At 43.2% G+C, this 26,820-nt stretch overlaps 1 protein-coding gene across 3 annotated transcripts in view; it reads right to left on the bottom strand.

Annotated features, from left to right (window-relative positions):
- PRKCH (protein kinase C eta) overlaps window positions 1-26,820 on the bottom strand; it is a 365,028-nt gene that overhangs the window by 179,649 nt on the left and 158,559 nt on the right. For all 3 annotated transcript variants that reach the window (XR_014059378.1, XM_081509759.1, XM_081509758.1), the window contains exon 10: window positions 11,545-11,699. Coding sequence is in view for 2 of the 3 variants with exons in the window: in XM_081509759.1 (XP_081365885.1) it covers window positions 11,545-11,699 (155 nt within the window). In the remaining variant the exon portion in view is untranslated. The remainder of the gene's footprint in view (window positions 1-11,544; window positions 11,700-26,820) is intronic.

Below are 26,820 nucleotides of genomic sequence, written 5' to 3'. Positions count from 1 at the left end.
CTGGAGTGGGTAGCCTTTCCCTTCTCCAGGGGATCTTTCCAACCCAGGGATCAAAACCAGGTCTCCTTCATTGCAGGTGGATTCTTTACCAGCTGAGCTACAAGGGAAGCCCAAGAATACTGGAGTGGGTAGCCTATCCCTTCTCCAGCAAACCTTCCCGACTCAGGAATCGAACTGGGGTCTCCTGCATTGCAGGCAGAATCTTTACCAGCTGAGCCATGAGGGAAGCCCAATTCTCTATTTTTGAGGACACATCTTGAGCAAAATTTCAGCTGAAGCCTACGCCACAAAAAAAATTCAAATCAGCTGATAGCATGTATGCAAAGAATAATCTCATTTGTCCACATAGCATGTTTCAAAGAGCTTTCACATGTCCACTTCCATCTGACTGGAGCTTCATTAACATCCTGCAGGGAAGTTATGTCAATGGTACCCCTCACTGAACAGACCGGTAAACAGGCTTGGAGCGTTCAGCAACCCACCCATGTCCTCAGGACCGTCACGAAACGGGCTGAAAACTATGCCCAGCATTCCTTCAGTTCAAAGATGATGATCTCATCCAGTCCTATGATCTGAACTATGAGCTATGTCCTGATGACTTCCAAATATTTAGTTCCTGCCCATTTTCACTGGGCTTCAGACTCAGGTCCGTCTGCCTATTATGCATTTCCATGTGTCTCAAGTACTTGGTATCTTACATTTCTAATTCTCATCTTCTTCACCTGCTGAGATCTCTTCCCAGGCTCCTGATCTCTCATACCTAATGGTACCATCATTCATTCAGACTTCTGGCTAAACACCCAGGTATGACCCCAGGTTTCTCCTTCATCCCCTGGGTCCACTCAGTCCCTGAACCCTGTCTGTTGCACTTGCTGATACATCAAAAACACATGGCCTTCTCCTCAGACCTACTACCAATGTCTCAGAGCCTCATTATCTTCTTACCCAGAACATGGTAATAGCCACAAATTCAATCTCCCCCTGCTGCCCCCATGCACATATCCACACACTCTCCCACAAAATATATGTAAAATATAAAGCCACTCATGTCACCCAACTTGCTGAAGATTCTTCAAAGACTCTCCATGACCTGCTACATACAGCCAAATTCCCTGGTATGAAATTTGTATCTGATAGTGCAAGTTTTCATCAAATAACTATTCTCCTTCTTTTTCCTTAATAAGAGAACCCTAATTTTTAGCTAGAACATGGCCATGTAATAATATCCTAGCCTTTGCTGCAGTTAGGTGCAGCCATGTATGACCAACCTCTGGACAATTCCATGGTAAGTACTGTATTGTTCAGGGAGGATCTTTAAAGAGAACTGACTCAACTGTAAGGAATGTCCTTCACCCTTCTTATTCCAGTACTGCCTTGTACTGGAATACAGAGATGACTTTTGGAGCTACAGCAACCACTTTAAGACCATGAGGTGACCTTGAAGATAGCAGAATATAAAAGATAGAAATCTGGGTCCCAGAGGACTCCATGGAGTTTTCATTGCAGAGCCAGACCACCTATCTCCAGACTTTTTACAGGGAAGAGAAATTCATTTCTATTTAATTTAAGCCATTTCCTATGGTAGGCAATGGTGTCAAACCTCAAGCAATACTGAATTCAAACTTCTCCAAAATATTAAGCCTTATATAACTTTGCTCTGTCAACTCTTCTAGCCTTATCTCCCACCATACTTCAATCTTTAGGCTTTAGTACTACCAAATTTCTAGTAGTTTTCCACCCCACCCTCCATGGACTTTCATACTTCTCAGCGTTAAGTTCTAGAGCTTGTCCCCTACCTAAACACCTACTTAAATTTATTCAGCTTTTAACTTTACACACTCAGCTCAGGAATCATCTCTATAGGAAGTTTGCCTAAATCTGCATCTTAGGCTAAGTGGCTGTTCTCTGTGCTCCCATAATGCCCCGGGCATGCTTCACTTTTGGAATCCACCTGCTGTTATTTATGGGCCATAAATAATATGGCCCCCACAGAAAGAACCTTAGGGCAGACACCACAACTACTCACGTTGTATCTTTACCTCCTAACACAAGTGGGAGCTCTAATTATGTCCTGAGTTCCATTGCACCTTCCTCAGTGAAATGGAGTGAACACCACCATGTGCCTCTGAATGTCCTGTTTAGCCCTTAAGCTCAGCCTTCCATGAAGACTGAAAGAAAATTCCCTAAGGGTGGTATTTTTTTTCTGAAGATGAAAAACAAGTTGCAAGTGAGCCCTCCTAAGAAAACATCCATCCTGAGAAGCAATTTATTGTTTGGATATTTCAGGCTTGAATTTTTCATCCGTAACAGGGAACTTGGCACTAAGCAGTCTTGGAGGTCTCGTCTGGTTCTGACATTTTTTTAATTTCATTGTTGAATATAAACACATAGACCTGGACACAAGGAACTCACTGTGAGCGGATGGCTCCTCCGGGGACTGACAACATGACCAGCCTTACCCAACTTTTAAGTAAATTATTTACAAGGAGTGCCTAATAAAATCTTAAAGTCATCAGAGGACAGAGAGCACATTAGGTTAATGAAATGTCAACTAAGGGAAGTTATGCCTCCCAGATCCCAACCATACTGAACTTCTTTCTCTAAAAGGTTTTGAACTTGCCATGTTCCCTCCTGATACTGGGCATCTGCATTTGCTATTCCTTCTGTCTTGAATTTTCTTGAAGAGATCTCTAGTCTTTCCCAACCTGTTGTTTTCCTCTATTTCTTTGCATTGATCACGGAGGAAGGCTTTCTTATCTCTCCTTGTTATTCTTTGGAACTCTGCATTCAGATGGGAATATCTTTCCTTTTCTCCTTTGCTTTTCACTTCTCTTCTTTTTCCCAGCTATTTGTAAGGCCTCCTCAGACAGCCATTTTGCTTTTTTGCATTTCTTTTCCATGGGGATTAGAGATACCAAGGGAACATTTCATGCAAAGATGGGCTCGATAAAGGACAGAAATGGTATGGACCTAACAGAAGCAGAAGATATTAAGAAGAGGTGGCAAGAATACACAGAAGAACTGTACAAAAAAGATCTTCATGACCCAGATAATCACGATGGTGTGATCACTCACCTAGATCCAGACATCCTGGAATGTGAAGTCAAGTGGGCCTTAGAAAGCATCACTACAAACAAAGCTAGTGGAGGTGATGGAATTCCAGTTGAGCTATTTCAAATCCTGAAAGATGATGCTGTGAAAGTGCTGCACTCAATATGCCAGCAAATCTGGAAAACTCAGCAGTGGCCACAGGAATGGAAAAGGTCAGTTTTCATTCCAATCCCAAAGAAAGGCAATGCCAAAGAATGCTCAAACTACTGCACAATTGCACTCATCTCACACACTAGTAAAAGTAATGCTCAAAATTCTCCAAGCCAGGCTTCAGCAATACATGAACCGTGAACTTCCAGATGTTCAAGCTGGTTTTAGAAAAGGCAGAGGAACCAGAGATCAAATTGCCAACATCCGATGGATCATCGAAAAAGCAAGAGAGTTCCAGAAAAACATCTATTTCTGCTTTATTGACTATGCCAAAGCCTTTGACTGTGTGGATCACAATAAACTGTGGAAAATTCTGAAAGAGATGGGAATACCAGACCATCTGACCTGTCTCTTGAGAAACCTGTATGCAGGTCAGGAAGCAACAGTTAGAACTGGACATGGAACAACAGACTGGTTCCAAATAGGAAAAGGAGTACGTCAAGGCTGTATATTGTCACCCTGCTTATTTAACTTATATGCAGAGTACATCATGAGAAACGCTGGGCTGGAAGAAGCACAGGCTAGAATCAAGATTGCCGGGAGAAATATCAATAACCTCAGATATGCGGATGACACCACCCTTATGGCAGAAAGTGAAGAAGAACTAAAGAGCCTCTTGATGAAAGTGAAAGAGGAGAGTGAAAAAGTTGGCTTAAAGCTCAACGTTCAGAAAACTAAGATCATGGCATCTGGTCCCATCATTTCATGGGAAATAGATGGGGAAACAGTGGAAACAGTGTCATATTTTATTTTTTTGGGCTCCAAAGTCACTGCTGATGGTGATTGCAGCCATGAAATTAAAAGACGCTTACTCCTTGGAAGGAAGGTTATGACCAACCTAGATAGCATATTTAAAAGCAGAGACATTACTTTGCCAACAAAGGTCTGTCTAATCAAGGCTATGGTTTTTCCAGTGGTCATGTATGGATGTGAGAGTTGGACCGCGAAGAAAGCTGAGCGCCAAAGAATTGATGCTTTTGAACTGTGGTGTTGGAAAAGACTCTTGAGAGTCCCTTGGACTGCAAGGAGATCAAACCAGTCCATCCTAAAGGAGATCAGTCCTGGGTGTTCATTGGAAGGACTGATGTTGAAGCTGAAACTCCAATACTTTGGCCACCTCATGTGAAGAGTTGACTCACTGGAAAAGACCCTAATGCTGGCAAGGATTGGGGGCAGGAGGAGAAGGAGACGACAGAGGATGAGATGGCTGGATGGCATCACCGACTCGATGGACATGGGTTTGGGTAAACTCCGGGAGTTGGTGATGGACAGGGAGGCCTGGTGTGCTGCGATTCATGGGGTCGCAAAGAGTCAGACACGACTGAGCAACTGAACTGAACTGAACTGAACTGAACTGTCTTGAATGTTCTTTCCTTCTCTCCTTACTGGTTACTTCATCTCATGAGTCACTTCCTTAGGAAAATCTTCCACCTTTCCTTGACCAGATTGAAACACCCTATGAAACGTTCTCATTCATTGCAATGCATTCCTCTTCTTCATAGCACTGGTCACAGTTGCGATTTTGTATTAATATGATCATGTAATTGATGTCTTTCTCCCTCACTCAACCATACTCTCTATAATACAGCACTTTTGTTTTTGCTCATCACTGTATCCATATCCTTGGCAGAGAGTTGATGCTCAACAAATACTTGTCAATATTTGACAAAAATATCCCCAGAGGCTGTGCAAGGGAGGACAAAGGGGGCCGATGAGTTTCACTAGAGGAGGAAACATCAGGCTGTTGTAATAAGCTGGTAATTCTCAGAGCTCTCCATCATACCTTTGAAAAAAGATCTTGGGAGTTAGGGATTGAAGTCACTTTCTGGTGATGAAAGAGGAGGCACGGAATGAGGCCACTATCTGGCAGAACAAGCTAAGAAGAGAGAAGGCAAGAATATGACTAAAAAGTTTGGAGTTCCAGGAACAATGCTAGGTAAGGGCTCATGGACAAATCCGAAGTGAGAGTTACTAACGTATTGAGAATCCCACGACCTGTGCGTCCTAAAGAAACAAGGACTACTATATGAAGATAAAAATGACAATTGTAACTATTTTTGTAGCAAGCATATCAAGAAAGAGTAAACCTACTTCTTGGGGCAGAAGGAATGATGTATTGTATGGCAAAGGGAAAACAGAACTCCTAACTTTGACTTTCATCTTTATCTAAAAAGACCACCTTTATCACTAGAATGCATAGAATAAATATAAATACAGAACTGAATTCCAGTACAGGTAAGAGTCCAAGAATTCTAGGCTCAAATGAAAGACATCTGGGGACTCTAAGTTCTGCTAATACTTAGGAGTTAGAAAGGCCCCAGGAGATGGGAATCAGACAGGTGTTGCCCCAATTTTCAAGAGAGGGAAGAGCTAGATAACAGAGAACAATGACTCAAGCACATGCTACTACCACCGGCCCAACACCAAGCTGATCTGGAAGCAGATGACTTGTGACTTCTTAAACCTGAAAGCAATGCTCACAGAGGAGGCTTCTAGCATGGGCTGTCTGAGCAAAGCAGTGCTCAGCTAACTTTAGATCACACAGGAACGTGAAGTTAGCAAGGAATCTGATGGTCCCTTACAGTATCTTTGAGCAACAACAGTCAGATGATATTAGAGACTGGTGTATTCATGCAGATGCTACAGCTGTGCTCAGAGAGTAGCTTAAAAACTCATCTGGCAGGGAGATTGTTAATCCTCTCAAATTCCGAATTTATTTAAAAAGTCAAATTAGGTAGTGATTGTTCTCTAATTTGAGGAGAACTCAAAAGTGATTTTCTTTTAAAGCTAATGTGCTGCATAAGTATACGAGTACAAGACAATATGTCAAGTCTGGCAGTCACCCTCTGTGACCAGTCCGACATCTGGGCAACAGGAGAGCAAGTGACCCTGGAAGCACTTGGAGCTTGAGGAGTAAACACTGATTACCACACACCCCACATGCTGAGAACTGCATAACCAAGCAGCTAGGTGTGTAAGATGAAAACTGTGCACCGAAATGCACTATGTTCAAGTATAACCTCAGAAGGATGAATCAAAACTTAAACTGAGCTCTGCTATAAATTCTTCCTCTCTCAACCTATTTTAGATACATTCCATGTTTTCTCAGAAATAGAAAATCCAATGGGTGCTGGCTGGCTTTGGGAGCTGAAATGTCAATGATGGCTGAGTTCCTGTAAGTAAGCTCCTGTGAGTAAACTTTAATACAGCTTACAAAACAGGATAGAAAATGGTGACCCTAATGCTGGCAGGCAGGTAAATGGGATGCAGAGCCCTTTGTTTCCCCAATTCTGTAGGGCTTGACTCTGGAGAAAAGTCAGTGCCTGTGTAAATTATTCATGAGTACTATCTGGGCTTCTAATCAGCCAACGAGCCCTGAACAAAGGAATGAATGGTCTTTTTTTCCCTTAGCAAAGTGACTCATTGACTGCTTAATTCAAAGCCCTCAAGACTTGGTCTGCGGCCACACCAAAGCTCCAGACCTTCCAACCAAAGGCAAAGGGGCAGACTCTTTCCTTGCTGTGATGCCCAAGAGCCAGACTTCTGTTCCTCCATGAAATGCAAGTGAACATATGAACACATCTGAGAAATCAGGGTCAGAACACAAGCAAAAAAGCACCTGAATGTAACTGGCCTGTCTCCTCTCACACAAGGCACAGTTGGTAGAGAGACACAAGAAAGTCATGTCAGAGGGAGCCTAAGGCAGTACCTTCTAAAGTCCCATTTGATGATGACTTGCAAATGGTACCATCTTTGTAATTCACTGGAAAAGAAATACGTCCCCTGGAAAAATAAGACAAAACAATCCTATTTGAATAGATCAGAGGTATCATTCAGGGAGATCTTTTTAGCTCTGATAAAGGCCATCCCAGGACATGTATGATACATGAGGCTGTCCAACACTCCTACTGTGCTCTCTGGATCAAATTCATACCCCTCGGATCCAAATGTGCCCTTTGCTGTGTGTGGATTCCAGGGACTTGGCATTCAAAGACTTATCCTGAAGACTCTGCTCTCAGGCCAGTACCCTGAATGGAATTAAATTATCCAATGAAATAAATCCACAGGATAAAAATAGCACTGGAATCTATCCTAATTAAATGCGATCCCTTCGAAGTCAAGCATATCAGTTAGAGACTGCACGTGGAATTCAACTCAAAGAGTACATTAAATTCTCAGATTTGAACTGCAATACCAAGAACTGAAATAAAATTTCTCAAGATGTGGACTGATACTGCTTCACCAGAAACTACATCAGGTTACACTGTCCATCCTCCACATTTCAAAACAAATGAAACAAGGAGATGGAGAGGCAGATGAAGCATGTGCCTCGCGTGAAGGTAATGCAGTCCTATGAAAAGCCAGAATATTTAAGTATTCAAGTGTTTTTTCCCCCTTGCTGGTCTGAATATTTGTATCTTCCCTTCCCCACACTATATGTTGAAATCTTAATCCTCAAAGTTGATAGTATTAGTTAAGTAGGGCCTTTCAGGGGTGCTCAGGTCATGAGGGTGGGGCCCTGATGAATAGGGTTAGTGCCTTATAAAAGGGGCTCCAGAGAGATCCCTGACCTCCTTTACCATATGAGGTCACAGCGAGAAGGCATCAGCTAGGAACCAGAAAGAGGGTCTCCATCAAACATGACCATGCTGGTGCTCTGATCTTGGATTTCCAGACTCCACTGTGAAAAATAAATGTCTAATAAGCCACCTAATCTGTGCTATTTTGTTACAGCAGCCTGAATGGACTAAGATACCCATTCTGCCTCATTTTCACAAATCAAATTCACTCCATCACCAAAGGGGGAGTAAGAAGTCCACTCTTCAAGGGGTTTACTTGAAAATTTACTTTACAGTTGTACTCTAAGCCTTTAAGTCTCTCCTGAGGAGACAGTGTAGCTCAGTGGTTAAAAACATCATTTGAATTCTGGCTTCACTACCAGTTAATAGCCTGGTTATTAAGTCTTTTGAAGATCAGTAATTCATCTAAGTAGCATGGATAACACTAGTGTTATAGAATTTATTGTTAGGAGGATTAAGAAAGAAATGCTGGTCAAGTACAGGGCCTGTAACACGTACTCCATTTAGCTTTTGCTGCCATTTTTTTTGTTTGTTTTTAAATTAAGAACACAAGCCCTTGTCAAACAGGAAAGTGGTTATTCTTAAAAATTAAATGTGGGGAAGGCTCTCCTTGGGGTCAACAGACCAGAGATGGGTAGCTCAGCCATGGAGAGGAGAACAAACATGGAACACACAGTCCAGAGTCCCACGCCACCACCAGGAAGGACCTAGAACCCCCTCCAGCATCAGAGACCATGTCAGCAACCACCAGCAATTATGCGCTGGGCTCAAGGCTGAGACAGGAGACATGCCCTGCTGGAGCAGCCAGGACAACAGCATGGCCAGGTCAAGAAAGCACAGAGCGCAGACCTTCCACAGAGTAACCTGTGGCCCCCTCATGACTTAGGAGTGAGTGGAGATTCCTGGTTCCCTTCAAGGGATGAGCCCGCTGCTGGCTATCCTGCCTAGCTCCCCACTCTGCTACCTCACAGCTGGGGCTGTGACAGAGCACTGTGTCCACCTGAGCTTCCACAGCTCTGCACTGCGAATTTACTACAAGACATTTTTGCACCGCGCCTACTCCATCTCGTTTTTCCACTTCTTTCTGGCACCATGGACCAGTCCTGCTGCATTCTTTACTGATCTCACTTCTCTTTGCCTATTTTTATCCTCCCAGGATACTGAAGAATATTTAGTTTTTAAAGCTCTCTCACACTTTAATAATGATGTTCATACTGTCACCAGCTCACACAAGAACAGCAAAGCTAATAAATGGCAAATTTCAATCAGGAAATTCTTTACATGAATGCACCTGAGAGAGAATTTTTCTCAAAGGAAAGAAACAATTGCCTTTAAGAGGGAAAAATAATGGAGCATATGTGGCAACTAAGTTACAATGTGATGTAAAGGGTAGGAAGACATTGTTGATAATGGGAAAAAAGGAAAACTTGAGGATGAAAATTACCTAACACTCACTATTATATTTCCCACCATACTCAGCTTTGTGTCTGAGTAAAGGTTATTTTGATCTGCTCTGAGATCTAACAACATCAACCAGATTTCAAGCCCATTTAACATATGATATATTACGATAAAGACTATGTGTCATGAAATGAAAATCAAACAAGATTTAGGAGGGGACTTCACATGATAGACATCATCAAGCAGGACGCTGCTCATCAACAGGTCACCTCTTGGCTCCTGGACTGGTGAGCGCCAAGCTTATATGACCATGATTCTTATCACAGCCATTTAGGGCAAGAGGTATTCACGCTCTGCAGTTTAGGCATGGATTCTGAAAATGGAATGAAAAGACGAATGGAACTGGAGGAATCAATCTGCCTGACTTCAGGCTCTACTACAAAGCCACAGTCATCAAGACAGTATGGTACTGGCACAAGGACAGAAATATAGATCAATGGAACAAAATAGAAAGCCCAGAAATAAATCCACGCACCTATGGACACCTTATCTTTGACAAAGGAGGCAAAAATATATAATGGAGAAAAGACAATCTCTTTAAGAAGTGATGCTGGGAAAACTGGTCAACCACTTGTAAAAGAATTTCTAACACCATACACAAAAATAAACTCAAAATGGATTAAAGATCTAAACGTAAGACCAGAAACTATAAAACTCCTAGAGGAAAACATAGGCAAAACACTCTCCAACATAAACCACAGCAGGATCCTCTATGACCCACCTCCCAGAATATTGGAAATAAAAGCAAAAATAAACAAATGGGACCTAATTAAACTTAAAAGCTTTTGCACAACAAAGGAAACTATAAGCAAGGTGAAAAGACAGCCTTCAGAATGGGAGAAAATAATAGCAAACGAAGCAACAGACAAATAATTAATCTCAAAAATATACAAGCAACTCCTGCAGCTCAATTCCAGAAAAATAAACGACCCAATCAAAAAGTGGGCCAAAGAACTAAACAGACACTTCTCCAAAGAAGACATACAGATGGCTAACAAACACATGAAAAGATGCTCAACATCACTCATTATTTGAGAAATGCAAATCAAAACCACAATGAGGTACCATTTCACGTCTGTCAGAATGGCTGCTATCCAAAAGACTGCAAGCAATAAATGCTGGAGAGGGTGTGGAGAAAAGGGAACCCTCTTACACTGTTGGTGGGAATGCAAACTAGTACAGCCACTATGGAGAACAGTGTGGAGATTCTTTAAAAACTGGAAATAGAACTGCCATATGACCCAGCAATCCCACTGCTGGGCATACACACTGAGGAAACCAGAACTGAAAGAGACACGTGTACCCCAATGTTCATCGCAGCACTGTTTATAATAGCCAGGACATGGAAGCAGCCTAGATGCCCATCAGCAGACGAATGGATAAGGAAGCTGTGTTACATATACACAATGGAATATTACGCAGCCATTAAAAGGAATACATTCGAATCAGTTCTAATGAGGTGGATGAAGCTGGAGCCTATTATACAGAGTGAAGTAAGCCAGAAAGAAAAACACCAATACAGTATACTAACTCATATATACGATATTTAGTTAACTGGTAAAGATAACCCTGTATGCAAGACATCAAAAGAGACACAGATAAATAGAACAGTATTATGGACTCTATGGAAGAGGGCAAGGGCAGGATGATATGGGAGAATGGCACTGAAGCATGTAAATTACCATATGTGAAACAAATTGCCAGTCCAGGTTCGATGCATGATACAGGGTGCTTGGGGCTGGTGCACCGGGATGACTCAGAGGGATGGGATGGGGAGGGAGGTGGAAGGAGGGTTCTGGAAGGGGAAAACATGTACACCCATGGTGGAGTCATGTCAATGTATGGCAAAACAAATACAATAATGTAAAGTTAAAAAAACAGACAAACTAAATTTAAAAAAATAAAGAAAGAAAAAAAAAGAAAATGGAATGAATCATTCTCAAGGTTAAAAAAAGAAGAGACACCAGCAAGTTCAGCCACTTGAAAACCCCAGCTGAACAAATTCATGAACAGTCTCCTTTCGAGACTCTCAAGCCTATTTTACAAATACTACACAGGCACAAGCTTTAGTCTGCAGGCCGTGTTTATCATTGTGTTACTCATTTATTCTAGTGGACACGCAAAACTTTGTGAATTTCAAAAAGAGTTCAACTGTTCATCATGAGAACTGGAAGGATAAGCTGAATCAGGGGAATGAACCAGGGATGAATTTTGAGAGGGGTTACCAGCAACCAAAACTCACCTATAGATGATTCCTTTGTCATGTAGGAACATAAGCGCCGAAATGATCTCTGCAGCATAGAAACGAGCCCGTGCTTCATCAAAACGCCGTGACTTCTGAATGTGAAACATCAAATCGCCCCCGTTCACAAACTCCATCACAAAAAACAGACGATCCTGGGTACAAACACAAAAAAAGGATCCAACGTGGTACAGCCATCAGCTTAGAGATCAGTAAGCATCATATGACCTGGGACTGCAGTGTGGGGAGAAGTTGTTAAATGGAGGTGCTCAATGGAACATCCTGACAGCAGCTCAGGGCAAAGCAGGAGGGTCTGATGGATTAGATCCTTGGGATGGCGGGGATTGGTCAGTGGGGGGGTGGTAGGTGGTGATAGTAACACCTGGATCTCTTTTAAAGAATTCCACACAACCTTGAATTTCTGCATTAAGTAAGAAGTAGAGAAGGTATCAGAAGCTTTTGGTTCTAATTCTGCACCTTAAACACCATGTAATCTTGAATTTAATTTTTTTTTTTTGGATATATCCTGGGTTGGGAAGATCCCCTGGAGAAGGAAATGGCAACCCACTCCAGTATTCTTGCCTGGAAAATCCCATGGACAGAGGAGCCAGGCGGGCTACAGTACATGGGGTCGCAAAGAGTCAGACACGACTGTGCGGCTAACACACACACACACATTCAGCATTAGTAAAGTGAGAGTGATGTCACTATCTCTACCAAAATCATTGAGTTTCATAAACTGAAAGAGAGCAACATAAATCAAAAGGTGCATGCTTTTTTTGTCTGGAACGTGCAGGGTTATTCATACCAAGTAAGAGACATTCCATGGGTCCCCACACCTGGGCAGAGAATAATCAGAGAAAAAGGAAAACATTTTTGACCAATCAGCCAGACAACAGTCTAATGAGAGCCTCAGAGTTGCCTGGATGTTAGAAATTCCATTTAGCCCATCAGAAGGTTCCTAAATCAGAAAAGGGAACTTAAAGTCAAGTGAGATGCTGTCTCCATCTGGAATAAAACTCTAACCCAGCAGGTTAAATGGGCTCTTAAAAGTCATTGATGCAGTTGGTGTACGAGGTACTGTACAAGTGTTATGAATAAAGTGCTGTGGAAAGTAACATTGCTTAATGGAAGAAGTGTACAGGTCCCCATTAACAAGTGGTGTCTCCAAAAGGGACAATGTAAAATGCTGTGCTTTGGGAACCTCTGAGATCAAAGGACTTGCTTGCTCCCTCTCATTAGCATGTATGTGGTCCCAGGTTAGCCAAGTGCTGGATTAGGTGCTGGGAACCCAACAGAGAGTAAGAGAGGCATAAAACACAGTCTTTATCCACAGAGCATCTGCTGTGGGAGATACACATTACTTTAAAATAAAAACACAAAGTCATATAACTAGGTAACTTTTCAAGTTCTGGTAAATGCTGTGAAGGAAAAGTGGAGGAAGCAATGACATCATATTATCTGTTTGGGGGGCTGGGGAAGTCATTCTGAGCACGTGATGTGTGAGCCAAGACCTTTAGAATGAGCACCATCAGGGCTCATCTTTTTGGGGGATAGGGGGGTGGAAGGTTGTTTTGTAAGCAACCTGGTATTTTACCAATTCACAAAGGATATGGATATGCACCCAGGAGCATTTTTATTTGTGGTTTCAAGTGCTGCCAGCTCTGCCAGAGGCTGCCATACAGTCACAGCTGAATGGTGGACAGAGAGGGCAGAGATTGTGCGTGCTCCTGTTCACTGCCTGATCTACCATGGGTTTAATCAGGCTCTTCCCTATCGGAAGACACTACAACTTATGACCTCCTATTCCCAATTTAAGACAGACCTTAATTAGAAGGAAAAAAAAAATCCTCTGGGTCTGTGAAACATCTCTTTCTGCTAATGAGAAACAAGACTTCAGGAGTAAAGATGGAATAGCAAGATTCACACACACAAAACCAAAAACCAAACATCAGTAGAACAACTCTCCAGGCTGGCCAATATAAGCCAACAGAAAACTAAAAATACCAAGTCATCTGACTAAGCTAGAGGCCTTCAACTGAGTGGGAGTGACTGGCCAGGGGAGAGGCCAAGTTGGGCAGGACGAGCTTGGATGAGCAATAGGGCCCCCTATTTCTTGTATGGGGCAGGTTCGTGTGGAAGGAACAGGTTAGCAGTGGGTGGGGCAGAGGGAGAGCCTGTGATAGAGACGGATCTAAAAGCTACAGCCCCATGGACGTTGTTATGCCCCTGCTGTGTTCATTTGGAGGCCTGGATGAGGATCTAGGCCTCAGCAAGAAGGTACACCTGATACATTTTTGTTAACTGGCCTGTCCACTTTTTCATGGCTGTATCTGGCAGCCACATGAATTCCAATAGCTCCAAATGCCTTGTTACTGGAACTGGGTCAGTAGGTAAGTGGCTACTCTGTAGGCTGTGGACATCAGTGAAGTTAGCACAAGCGTCAATAACAGCAGGCATCAAAAAGATGAGGGCATTCCAAGGGAAATTGCATCCATTTCTAGCTTGCCCCCAAAACAATCCTCATAACTTCAAGTCTGAAAAGCCAGACTCTGGGCTAAATTCCAGATCTGGAGAAGGAAATACTGCCTTCCTGCCTTGGTCGTGCTTCTCTGTCTCAGTCCCACCAGCTGCCCTAGAAGCAGATTCTCAGATAATGCAGGGGGTCCTGGGAGGCATGCACACCTGGGATGCACAGGAAAAGGTCATAAACTTTAGAACCAAGAAAGCAGGAGTTGCTTTTCACCCAGAGTTTAATTCTAACCTCCTGTCTGGCACTACCTAGAACAGAGGGTACAGCCCAAAGCCTTGGGCGACACATGACTCTCTAAGCAAACAGGAAGGGAAAACAAGCCAGCTGAGACACAATGATGCTTTAACAAAAAGTAATGGCCCATCTTACCAAAGACCTACAATAAGGTCACAAGGTAGAAAAATAAAAGCATGTTTATCAGCTCACAAAATGTGTTTGTTGTGAAGAGACCTTCTGTTTACATACAATTCTGTTCACTCTATTTTAAAATGTTTGCTGCAGAGACAGTTAACATTCGGCAGCAATTTCTCCACAATTTCTTTTGCAGAGGTGGAGATAAATGATAAAAATCTACAGCTTTTAGCAAAGAAGATTCACTCATCATTAGCTAGGGGTGAGTGAGAAGCCATCCTCAGCAATAAGCTTTCATTAAACATGTCCTCAGGTGGGCCTTCTAGAAAATGTGCAATAAACAGTAGGGGTTGCTGCTGCTGGCAGCTGTAATGGTGAAGATGTTTTACATCAGAAAAAAAAAATCATACACATGAATGTACAGAATGATTTCAGTTATAGCCAAGGATGCAAATATGCACAGAAAAGATGAAAAAAAATGCTTACATATGACAAGTTGCTTTCAATTGTGAGATTTCGGATGACATTTATCTCTCTTTTATATTTTTCTGTACCTCTGAAGATTTCTATGATGACTATTACTCATAATTAGAAACAAACCAAAGCCACTCATGGCTTCCTCCATTTTCTCTGATTTTCATATGAAAGATCGGACATTGGAAAGGACAATTTTAAGACTGTCTCAGAGCAGGTATTCAGGCAGTAGGAAGTGGGATTAGGAAGCCAATAGAAAGAAGGGTCTTTACATCCCTGGTTGTTCATTATTAAGGCCCCTAGTAACCACCTTCTCCCTTAACAGCTATTCTGATGCTTGATGTAACCAGCCATCAGGCTGGTTGCAATCACATCCAAAGAGAGACTCAACAGCCTCTGACTTGGGTCCCAGTGCTCCACTGGGTGTACAGGGTCTGAGTTCTGGTATGGGCTGTAGAGAGTCTACTGAGTCTTTCAGAGAGACCTTCTGTGCTCACTTTAAGAGTCTCAACAAGCAGGCGTAAATGTTTACTGGGCACACACTGTGCCAGGCCCTGGGTGGGGACTGAGTAGCAGGAAACGAAGGAGAGCCCAGGCCTGCTCTCAGGAGCGCACCAGCCCAGTGTGCCAAGCACAGTACATGGGCACAGGGGCGTCATGGGACACAGATCAGGCACACTGGAGTGGCCTGGAGGCTGGGGCAGGCTTTGGGGAAAACTAGGAGGAGCTGATTTCACCAGGCTTGAAGGCTGAGGAAGCACAAGTCAGGCTGGCGTGGGGATGGACAGGGCAGGACTCAAAGTGAATGAACAGCTGGAGTGTCAGGTGTGAGGCAGGGTGCAGTGACTGCCAAGGGGGACACTCCCCAAGCACTGAGGGTGCTGAGAGGGGGCCTCATTGTAACACATGTGGCTTTCATGATCAAGTGCTGGTACAAAAAGCCAAGGCTAGTTAGGAAGCTCCCCTTCACCCTTTCCCCGGGTCACCCACAGCTGAGAAGAGGGCCCTAGACCTAGGAATACACGGGATCCCTCACTACAGGCTTTGGTCATAATTACAGGCCCAGCGTCTGGGCTAGAACATGTGGCGACTATGCTTTTTCAAGGGCTTGGCTTGAAAAAGACTCCAGGAAGTGTTGGCACCTGCCACAAACAATAAAACATCAGCTACAAAAACCAGTGACTCTGGCTGAATTCTACTCCTATGGAATGAATGCCACCAAGCTAGAAACCTTTCATGTTAAGCAAATGCCCTTTAAAGGCAGAGATGAAGCAACGAGGCAGAAGATCACCACCATCCACCTGCTACTCCATGATCTGTGATGCTTAAGACCTAGTCTTGCTGGTGACTGCACCAACACTAAGTCACGATGGACAAACCCAAATGGGAAGCGACCAGAGGAAGCGTCTGCTGGGATCCATGCATTTAGGGAGGCCCTCACCACATGGCAGGGTGGATTAAGGCTGCCATGAGTCATTTCTGGGGCACGGAAGAGCTTGCAAATCCCACTGTGGGCAGGGAGGGCAGATGGCTGCTTCTGTATGTAAGCCTGTATAGACAGCATTCCAGTTTTTCTAAAATCCAATTTCCTAGATGCTGAGCCTGGACACCTGCACAGCCTCTGGCTCCTCGAAAGGAAGTCTTGCCCTGATGTGCATTAAAGGTCCCACAGACTAGTTGAACCTCAGTTCTAAAGCCAGTGGCCCAGCCTTTTGTCTGTCCCTTGCTCCTCTCTTTTGTCCCTGATTCAACCAGCCACAAACACAAGTCATTAATATGGAGGAATAAAAGCAACTCAGAAATCCCTTTGTCCCACGCAGCCTAGCCCAGCCCAGCGCAGCCCAGCCCGTGTGAGTTACAGGAGGCCAAGGAGCTGGTGCCTGGTTAATAATAGAATTCCTGTCATCACCTGCCTGCTTTCATTGACCCGCTGCAGGCTGGGCCAGGTCCGTCTGGGCTACTGTCAGTCCTGGGCTGCTACTTCCCCAGGCCACAGGGGATAAAAATATCCTGTGACCTGAAAGTGACTGTCAATATAAGCAGTGTGCATTCCCTAAATCCCCTCATAAGGACTGTTCTTTAGAAGGTAGAACTGATGCGCAATCCATGAGGAAAAGCTAGAGACAAAAAGCTCGAGTCCAAAACATGTTTAGGACTTCCCTGGTGGTACAGTGGATAAGAGTTGGCCTGCCAACGTAGGGGACATGGGTTTGATCCCTGGTCTGGGAAGATTCTACATGCCTCAGGACAACTAAGGCCCTGTGCCACAACTACCCAGCCCATATGCCGCAACTTACTGAGTCTAGGTGCTACAACTACTGAAGCCCTAGAGCCTGTGCTCCGTAACAAAATAAGCCACGAGAAGTCCATGCACCACAACAAAGAGTAGTCCCCACTCGCCACTAGACAAGGCCCATGTGCAGCAAAGACAACCCAGTGCAACCAAAAAAAACCTACCCGTCCAGATAAAAGTGCTATGGTACCTGTGGCAAGGTGACCCTACATAAGGAGGGTGACTCTAGAGAGAGCAGGGGCCAAGGATGATACACCGTAGGGGTCAGTGCGCCAGGCACCTTCAGAGGTGTCGGCTCAGCTCATTGAGCCCTTTCTCAGAGACCTGCCCTGGCGCAGTCACACAGGTAAGTGCTGGACACACTGCACGTGGCGAGTCGGACCAAGCTGCCCTTCCGCCCTACCCCAGGCCCCTTCCCAGAAAATTGGAACTGAGATGGGCAGGTGTTCAAGTAGGCTGTGCTGTGCACAGGACCTGAGGAGACATGAACTAGGGAGTGGAGGCTTCCGCCTTTGTGATGTGAACACATGAAAAGTCTTGGTGTACCAGAGTGGTAAAAGCCTGGTTGGGCAGACGAAGGGGAAGAATAGGGGGCAGAGACAGAGAGCATGAATGGCTGAGAAGGAAACTGTCCGGGTCCCTGACAGCCTTCCAGTTTCCGGTCCCTGGAGAGACCTGGCCAGTATGTGCCCTTGGGTTCCATGAGACACCACTGTACCTCTGAATCTCTGTTTTCACTTCTCCCTTTTTGAATGACCCTGGTTGAGTATTTTCCTATTATTTTCTACTAGGGAAATTTTAACTGAAACATTCACCAAATTTTAAGGGGTGGGAGGTTTCCTGGTTTCTAAATCTGGGGTAATAACATCTCTAATTACACTGATCGTGTGAAGATTAAACCAGAAGCCAAGTGCTTGGCATGGCACCAGACCCAGAACAGGATTCTCAACAAATAGATACTATTGTTATTACTACATCACACAAAGAGGACCAAAGTTACATCTGGAAGACCTTGTGCCCAGCACTGAAGTCCCTGGTATAGCTAAAGGGAAGCACAGTGTGGTCAGGGCTGTGGGTTCTGGAGCCAGGGAGCCCGAGATACCAAAGCAGTTCCTGCTGTGCTCTATTTTCTCTTCTTCAAAACTCTCATCTACAAAATGGATAATAATGGATAATAAGATGACTGGACTCACAGGTATTGGAGGATGAAATGATTTAAGCTTAGAATTTCAATCAGTATATGGCACAGTAAGTACTGGATAAAAGTTACCAGCTATTAGTGAAAGTGAGTGTTAGTCACTTAGTCATGTCTGACTCTGTGTAACCCCACGGACTGTAGCCTGCTAGGCTCACCTATCCATGGGATTCTCTAGGCAAAAATACTGAAGTGGGGTGCCAGGCCCTTCTCCAGGGTATCTTCCTGACCCAGGGATCGAACCTGGGTCTCCTGCGTTGCAGGCAGATTCTTTACCACCTCAGCCACTTGGGAAGCAACTATTAGTAGCAGTACTATTGATATCTTCTTCCTCATCACCACCTCCCCCAGGCTGCAGCCACCCTGGCTCTCTGCTCCTGGCGCTTTGGTCCCTGAGGTGGGTGTTGCAGCAGACTAGAGAAGCACCTGCCATGGACACAGAGATGGTGCCCACAACAGAGCACTCGGCCTGGCAAGTACACGGGAATGAAATAGCCGAAATGCTACCGCTGCAGCTCCCTGATCCTCAGTTCAGGACAAGACTCTTGAGGGTTCAGGGAGGCAGGAGGACCCTGGGGCAGCTCCTGGGATGCAGGAGCACTTCCTGATACTGCATGGTCACGGCCTTGACCTGATAAGGAGGACTTATCTTTCTCTGACGTGACTACTGAACAACAGGTCACGATACCAGATTTGATAAGCCAAGTCACATTAACCAAAGTTTCCTCTCCAATAAATTTTTTCATTTTTCTAATGTTAGATGACAATTCATACTCACTATTTTAAGAGCTTTATAACAATCATAATTATTATTGCAAGGCAAATGTGCTCCCCCATGAACTGCAAACTTTACGGGACTTCTTACGTAGCTATTCTCCCCTTCGACAGAGTTCAGTTGTTCTCATAAACAGACTGAGAAAGATTTTTCTGCTTAAAGCAAGAACCCATAGTCACTGCCATTGACACATGTAAATCTCACCGAAACATATATTTATAGTGAGGATATAGGTTACCTTTTGGAAATAACTCCAAGAATAGAAGCAACATTTAAAGTTAAAGACTAATTTAGTTATTGCTTGAAGATAATGTTAGGCTGGGAGCCACACTTATACATACTCATCCAAATTCTAGGGAATTGCTTTGAAATTACTTCTAAATAAGTAACACATCAATCTGGTATCAAACACTGCTATTGACCAGCTGTGAACAAGCAAAAGGAAACCACCAGGAATAGACAGCATTGTGCTGCATTTCTCATAAGTGCCTCCTGCTTTATGATTTTTCTCTGACGAAGTCATCTACGGGGTGAATAGGAAGTTCATATCAACAGGAACAGTTACTGACGTCAAAGAGGTGACAGTGGAAAAGCACCCTGGTGAGGAAATCTGATTGCGCCATGCCTGAACTGGAAACCACTTGAACTTAACCACATTAAGAACGAGTACAAAGGCTTCAACAAAGAAACAAGGAGAGGGAAGCAAATGGCTTCTTCATTTTTTGGTGTTTTTTTTTTTTTTAACATCATTTTGTGTAGCCCAGAAGAGATGAAAAGTTAATCCAATCACCCAGCAACTCTTCTGTTAAGCCCACGGGCATGGTACATCCTGTCTGAGCTCAGACACTAGTCTTTGGGAAGATAAAATATGTCTCCAATATAACAAGCCCTGAGGAGCTTGCATTTGAAATCTGGAGAGACACACAGTTGTTTCCAAAAACCGAGTGTTCTCCTGGTAAACTGGACACATTATGGTCTTCTCTTGTAATGTAACTCGACAAGACTTACTGGCATACGTACCACATGAGAGAAACGTTTGACAATCAAACCCTGCAGTTCAACACCCTATGAAGTATCAGGGCCGGGATGTTGCTTAAAGCATAAACAAGTTGCAAACATATGATTGGGGATATAGTGAAGTTGGTACTCAAGGCATCCTTTTCTGGTGGAGCCTCCTTTGTGCCTCTGATCCACACGTATCTTCCCTAGGATCACCGAACTGGCTGCTGTGGCTTTCTGCACTTGGTCTTGTTTCTCTGGAAAACCTGCAACCTTTCAAGGCAGAGCCCAGATGCCAAATGATATATCTCTAGTACCACCGCCCCTGGTGCCTGGACCACACTAAGGGTTAATAAACCCGAGGAACTAACATAGCAGCAGGCCATCTTTGCTTCCTGATCAGACTTAAACCAGAATATCAGAAAAGCTGGCACAAACTGCCAAAGACTAGTTTTATCGGCCGTTTTGTGGGAGTCAAGCACAAAGGTGTAAAGTGCCTTGCCCACAGTTAAAATAGTTTGTGGAAGAGTTCAAGAGAAGCTAGGTACGCTTGACGCCACTTCATCTCCCTTTATTTATAAAGCTTTGGCTTTTCTGTTTATAAAAGTAATTACATGTTCTTCATTCAAACGTAATTACAAAGTAAATACATGGAAAATTGAGAAGAAAATAAAATAGCTATAATCCTGACACCCAGAGATAGAAGTCTAAATACGAGGAGAAGCAAAATTATTTATGGCTTTTAGCATCCAAAAAATTGCAGATTTTAGAGCACATAAGATATTTACAAAATAATTTTAACTATGTTTGGTTTCCCCCTTATGTCCTAATTACACTTAATACTTCACAGCACGTGAAAGAACAGAAAAAGAACAGAAAGGGAGAAAACAAAAAACATACCCCTTCTTTGTCACTTATATCACAAATATTTCCTAATGCACTTAGTCATCAAAACCATGATTTTTTAACAGTTACATACTATTCCCGATGTCATTTCTATGAAATCCTACAATTAGCTAGACTTCTGCTTAAGTTGATCAGAGGACATAGTATTAATAATCTAGTCACTATACTATGATACAGATCAGATTTAATAGCCTGGAAAAACAAGCATCTCTGACATGGTGGAGGTATGTCCATAACTGGACATGGTGTTTTAATTCTGAATGTAGATTCCCAAAGAAGAAATCTTAGGTCAGGAGTCCCCAGCCTCTGGGCCACTGACTGATACCTCCAGTCAGATCAGCAGCAGCATTAGATTAGGAATAAAGTGCACAATAAATGTAATGTATTCGAATAATCTTGACACCATTCCTCCCAGCCCGGTCTGTGGAAAAATTGTCTTCCATGAAATCAGTCCTTAGTGCCAAAAAGGTTAGGGACCATTGTCTTAGGTGGTTATTCACTTTTTTTTTTTGCTTGTTTAAATGTATTTAGTTTTAATTGGAGGATAATTGCTTTATGATATCATGTTGGTTTCTGCCATACATCAACATGAATCAGCCACTGGTATATGTATGTCTACCTCTTGAACCTGCCTCCCATCTCTCACCCCATCCTACCCCTTTAGGTTGTCACAGAGCATCGAGTTTTTGATTATTCACTTTTTAAAAAAGGTTGGGTCACTTAAAAGTATACAGAATAGGATTTCTTTAAATCATCATTTCGCACAGTACATTCTTTTAATAAAGATTTCAGTTTCAGCATCAAATAGGAGCAAGTCTATTGAAGATACTTATGCATTTAGTTTGTATAGTGTGATAGAATAAAGATTAAAAATGCCATTATGCCATTTCAGTTATTTAGAACCTTTGCATGACAGAGGTTCCAAAACTTTGCAACTTTTTAAAGAAGATTTCATCTCTCCCTTTGATTTGTGGATCATTTAGACATGTCTGCTTTCTAGGAGGAGATTACGGGTTACAGCTGTTGATTAAACATTTCTCCCAGTTAGGGAGGTATCGAATCTGGCCAAGAATATTCCATGTCTGCCTTGGGAAGATGCCTAGAAATCCACTGGCTGAAAGGCTCTTCCTTCCTCTGCTCTATGTGCTGCAGTTTCTGTCTGGAATGTGCCTTCCATGTGCTATTTTGAGTCTGATTTTTCCAGTGCAGCCATAACATCGTTCTTCTCTGGCCCTCTGACTGGGGAATAAAATCCCCTAAAACCCCCTATAATCTCTCGACCCTTTTTCCAATGTGGGCAAAATATGGATCTCCATGGTCCACTGAGGAAGAAAGATGCAGACCTTAGTGTAAAGGGTATGTGTGTGTGTGTGTGTGTGTGTGAGTCGCTCGGTCATGTCTGACTTTGCAACACCATGTCCTGTAGCTCACCAGGTTCCTCTGTCCATGGAATTCTCTAGGCAAGAATACTGGAGTAAGTGACCATTCCCTTCTCCAGGGGATCTTCCCAACCCAGGAATTGAAGCTGGGTCTCTTGAGACCCAAGTAAAAGAAGCATAGCTATAATAAGATGAGGGACAAAGTAATCAGTAGTAGATGAAAAAGGTTTACCCTGGGGAGAGGATATTGGGTTGACTTTGTCGTGAAGCTTTAGCTGGTGAAATAAAGTTCAGAAGGACCCTTCAAACCCCAAGGATGAGAACGGTGATTAAGATAGCGCCACCAACAATCACATCCCAGATTCAATGCATGGCTTTGAATTCTTTGGTGAACTGACTTCATCATGGCACTTGATGCCTCCTTCTATGAAACCTCTTCCTTCTGATTCTTCTTTTTCCCCCACTTAGAAGTTTCTAACTTAGGGCTTCCCTGATAGCTCAGTTGGTAAAGAATCCACCTGCAATGCAGGAGACCCTGGGTTGATTCCTGGGTCAGGAAGATCCCCTGGAGAAGGGATAGGCTACCCACTCCAGTATTCTTGGGCTTCCCTTGTGGTTCAGCTGGTAAAAAAATCCACCTGCAATGCAGGAGACCTGGGTTCAATCCCTGGGTTGGGAAGATCCCCTGGAGAAGGGAAAGGCTACCCACTCCAGTATTCTGGCCTGGAGAATTCCATGGACAGTCCATGGGGTCACAAACAGTCAGACACGACTGAGCAACTTACACTTTCACTTCAACTTTGAAATCCCTCTTTTGTTCTCCTCTCTTCTCCCTCTATAAACACCTATGGAAATATTTAAAATTACAGTTTCTACTATGCCAAGAAGAACTAAACAGCCACTTGATGAAAGTGAAAGAGGAGAGTGAAAAATTTGGCTTAAAACTCAACATTCAAAAAACTAAGATCATGGCATCTAGTCCCATCATTTCATGGCAAATAGATGAGGAAACAATGGAAACAGTGAGGGAATTTATTTTTGTGAGCTCCAATATCACTGCAGATGGTGACTGCAGCCATGAAATTAAAAGACACTTGCTCCTTGAAAGAAAATCTATGACCAACCTAGACAGCATATTAAAATGTAGAGACATTACTTTGCCAACAAAGATTCGTCTAGTCAAAGCTATGGTTTTTCCAGTAGTCACATATGGATGTGAAAGTTGGACTATAAAGAAAGCTGAGTGTCGAAGAATTGATGCTTTTGAACTGTGGTATTGGATAAGACTCTTGAGAGTTCCTTGGACTGCAAGGAGATCAAACTAGTCCATCCTAAAGGAAATCAGTCCTGAATATTCATTGGAAGGACTGATGCTGAAGCTGAAACTCCAATACTTTGGCCACCTGATGGGAAGAACTGACTCATTTGAAAAGGCCCTGGTGCTGGGAAAGATTGAAGGAGGGAGAAGGGGATGACAGAGGATGAGATGGTTGAATGGCATCACTGAATCAATGGGCATGAGTTTGAGTAAACTCCAGAAGTTGGTTATGGACAGGGAAGCCTGGCATGCTGCAGTCTGTGGGGTTGCAAAGAGTCAGACATGACTGAGCGACTGAACTGATACTGGTACTATGCTAGGAGGATACTGGTGACAGAAATCTAATCTTCCATCTGGGTTACCATCTAATCTTGCCACTGGGTTTTCTGTAAAGTGAACCCATGTATTCCATTCCCCCAGGCTCCCAATGGGTCAGAACTCTGGCCACTCCTCTCACTCTTTTACTCTAAAAAGTCCTACCAATTCCACCTCCTACGTGTTTCCCTGACCCCACTCTCGGGACAGCTGCCTTGGAGCAGGAAGGTTCCGCGGACCAGCGGTTCAACGGCCTTACCAAGGCTGCCCTCTGTCAGTTTCCTCTGCAGACAGCCACCTAGAGCCCTCCCCAAATACAGATCTTAGGTTGCTCTTTGACTTCACATCCTCTGCCAGTTGCTTTCACTTCTGAAGAGTCTAAACTCTTCAGCACAGGATGTCTTCTTTCCTCCCCACATTTCCTCTCCTGCAATCCTGCACCATCAAGTTATTTGGGGGCTCCTGGCCACATTTTTAAGCCTCTGTGTCTTTGCACGGCTATTACCTCCATCTGGAAGACCCATCCCCCTTCTGTCTCTGTAGGGCTCCTATTCATCCTCAAAACCCAGCTCAGAGCAGCCCCTCCCATGGAAGGTCCTCCCAACCTCCCCAAGGGCCAAGGTATGACTATCTTCTATCACACAGTGATGAAACGTATCTGTTTAGCATAGGGTGATCCTTGACTGAAAGCAACCAGAGGACAGGTCCACATTTTATTCTTCCTTATGCTTTCAGTCCCTAGCATATAATGTCCCTGACTTAGGAAACATTTCCTAAATTGAATTAAAAACCCAACATACATACAATATTACCATTCAATATATCAACAGGTAATGTCTCTGGTGGCTAGGATCTATTTGTCTTTTTTTTTTTTTAACTAGAGTATAATTGCTTTACACTGTGTCAGTTTCTGCTGTACAGCAAAGTGAATCAGCCATATACATACATAAATCCCCTCTTTTTTTGGATTTCCTTCCCATTTAGGTCACCACAGAGCACTGAGTAGAGTCCCCTGTGCCATACAGTAGGTTCTTATTAGTTATCTATTTTACATAGTAGTGTTTATATATCATTTTCAATCTTCCAATTCCTCCCACTGCCCTGCTTTTCCCCTTAGTATCCATACATTTTTTCTCTCTACGTCTGTATCTCTATTTGTGCTTTGCAAATAAGATCATCTTTACCATTTTTCTAGATTCCATATATATGAATCAATATATAATATTTGTTTCTCTAACTTACTTCACTCTGTATGACAGTCTCTAAATCCATCCACATCTCTGCAAACGACACAACTTTGTTCCTTTTATGGCTTAGTAATATTCCAGTGTATATATGTACTACATCTTCTTTTTCCATTCCTTTATTGATGGACATTTAGGTTGCTTTCATGTCCTGGCTATTGTAAATAGTGCTACAATGAACACTGGGGTACATAAATCTTTTTGAATTAAGGTTTTCTGTGGGTATATGCCAAGGAGCGGGATTGCTGGGTCATATAGTAGTTCTATTTTTAGTTTACGGAACCTCCATACTGTTCTCCATAGTGACCATATCAATTTACATTCCCATCAACAGTGTAGGAGTGTTCCCTTTCCTCCACACCCTCTCCAGCATTTACTATTTGTAGATTTTTTTGATGATGGCCATTGTGACCAGTGTGAGATGATACCTCATTGTAGTTTTGATTTGCATTTCTTTAATAATTAGGGTGTTGAGCATCTTTTCAACTGTTTGTTGGCCATCTAAATGTGTTTCTTTGGAGAGACGTCTATTTAGGTCTTCTGCCCATTTTTGTGTGTGTGTTTGTTTTGATATTGAGCTGCATGAGCTGTCTGTATATTTTAGGGATTAATCCTTTGTCAGTTGCTTCATTTGCAAATATTTTTTTCTCATTCTAAGGGTTGTCTTTTCATCTTGTTTATGGTTTCCTTTGCTGTGCAAAAGCTTTTAAGCTTAATTAAATTCCATTTGTTTATTTTTGTTTTTATTTCCACTACTCTAGTAGGTAGGTCAAAAAAGATCTTGCTGCAATTTATATTAAAGAGTGTTCTGCCTATGTTTTTCTCTAAGAGCTTTATAGTGTCTAGCCTTACATTTAAGTCTTTAATTCATTTTTAGGGTCTACTTTTAATATGTAGAGACCACTCAGTTTTGCAGACAGCCTCTATGGTATCTGTATCTTAAGCTGAAATGACATTCCCATACATGGAAAACAAACGAAAGAAAACAGCAAGTCTGTCTTCCCCTAGAGCACACTTGTATTGCTACCAGCACATTTTTTCTACACTGATTGGGAAATGTTTCTTAAAACTTTATCTCCGTCTGTAAATTCCAGTTATATGCAGCACACAGAGGACAGGAATCTGACTCACAGATAGGAACCCCTGTAAGACCACAGTGATGGTGATGAGTTTCATAAAATGTCACTCATTCAGTGCCTTGTTGGCAAAGCAGAAACATAATCATTAAACGCCAAAACATGAGAGCTGCACTATATGGACTGCTTGCTTTCTAACATAACCCATTTTAAATATATGCTCGCTGAGCTAATCTCTTGTCCCCTGGATGCCCCTCGCTCTGATAACTCTGCCCCATCACAACAGCTGGCAGCCTGCTAACTCCCGCTCACATTCAACACATCCCTTATTTCCGCCTCCTCTTCCCAGCTCGGGGCCCCAGTCCCCTCAAATGCCACAGTGTAGCTGCTGACAGCTGCTAGCAGTCCCTAAACAGGA

Source organism: Giraffa tippelskirchi, chromosome 7, assembly GCF_054371585.1.
Source record: "Giraffa tippelskirchi isolate mGirTip1 chromosome 7, T2T-mGirTip1v1.2.pri, whole genome shotgun sequence".
In the NCBI taxonomy this organism is placed as follows: domain Eukaryota; kingdom Metazoa; phylum Chordata; class Mammalia; order Artiodactyla; family Giraffidae; genus Giraffa; species Giraffa tippelskirchi.
Note: the sequence above shows the minus strand (reverse complement) of the source record. Positions and strands in the feature narration are given on the sequence as shown.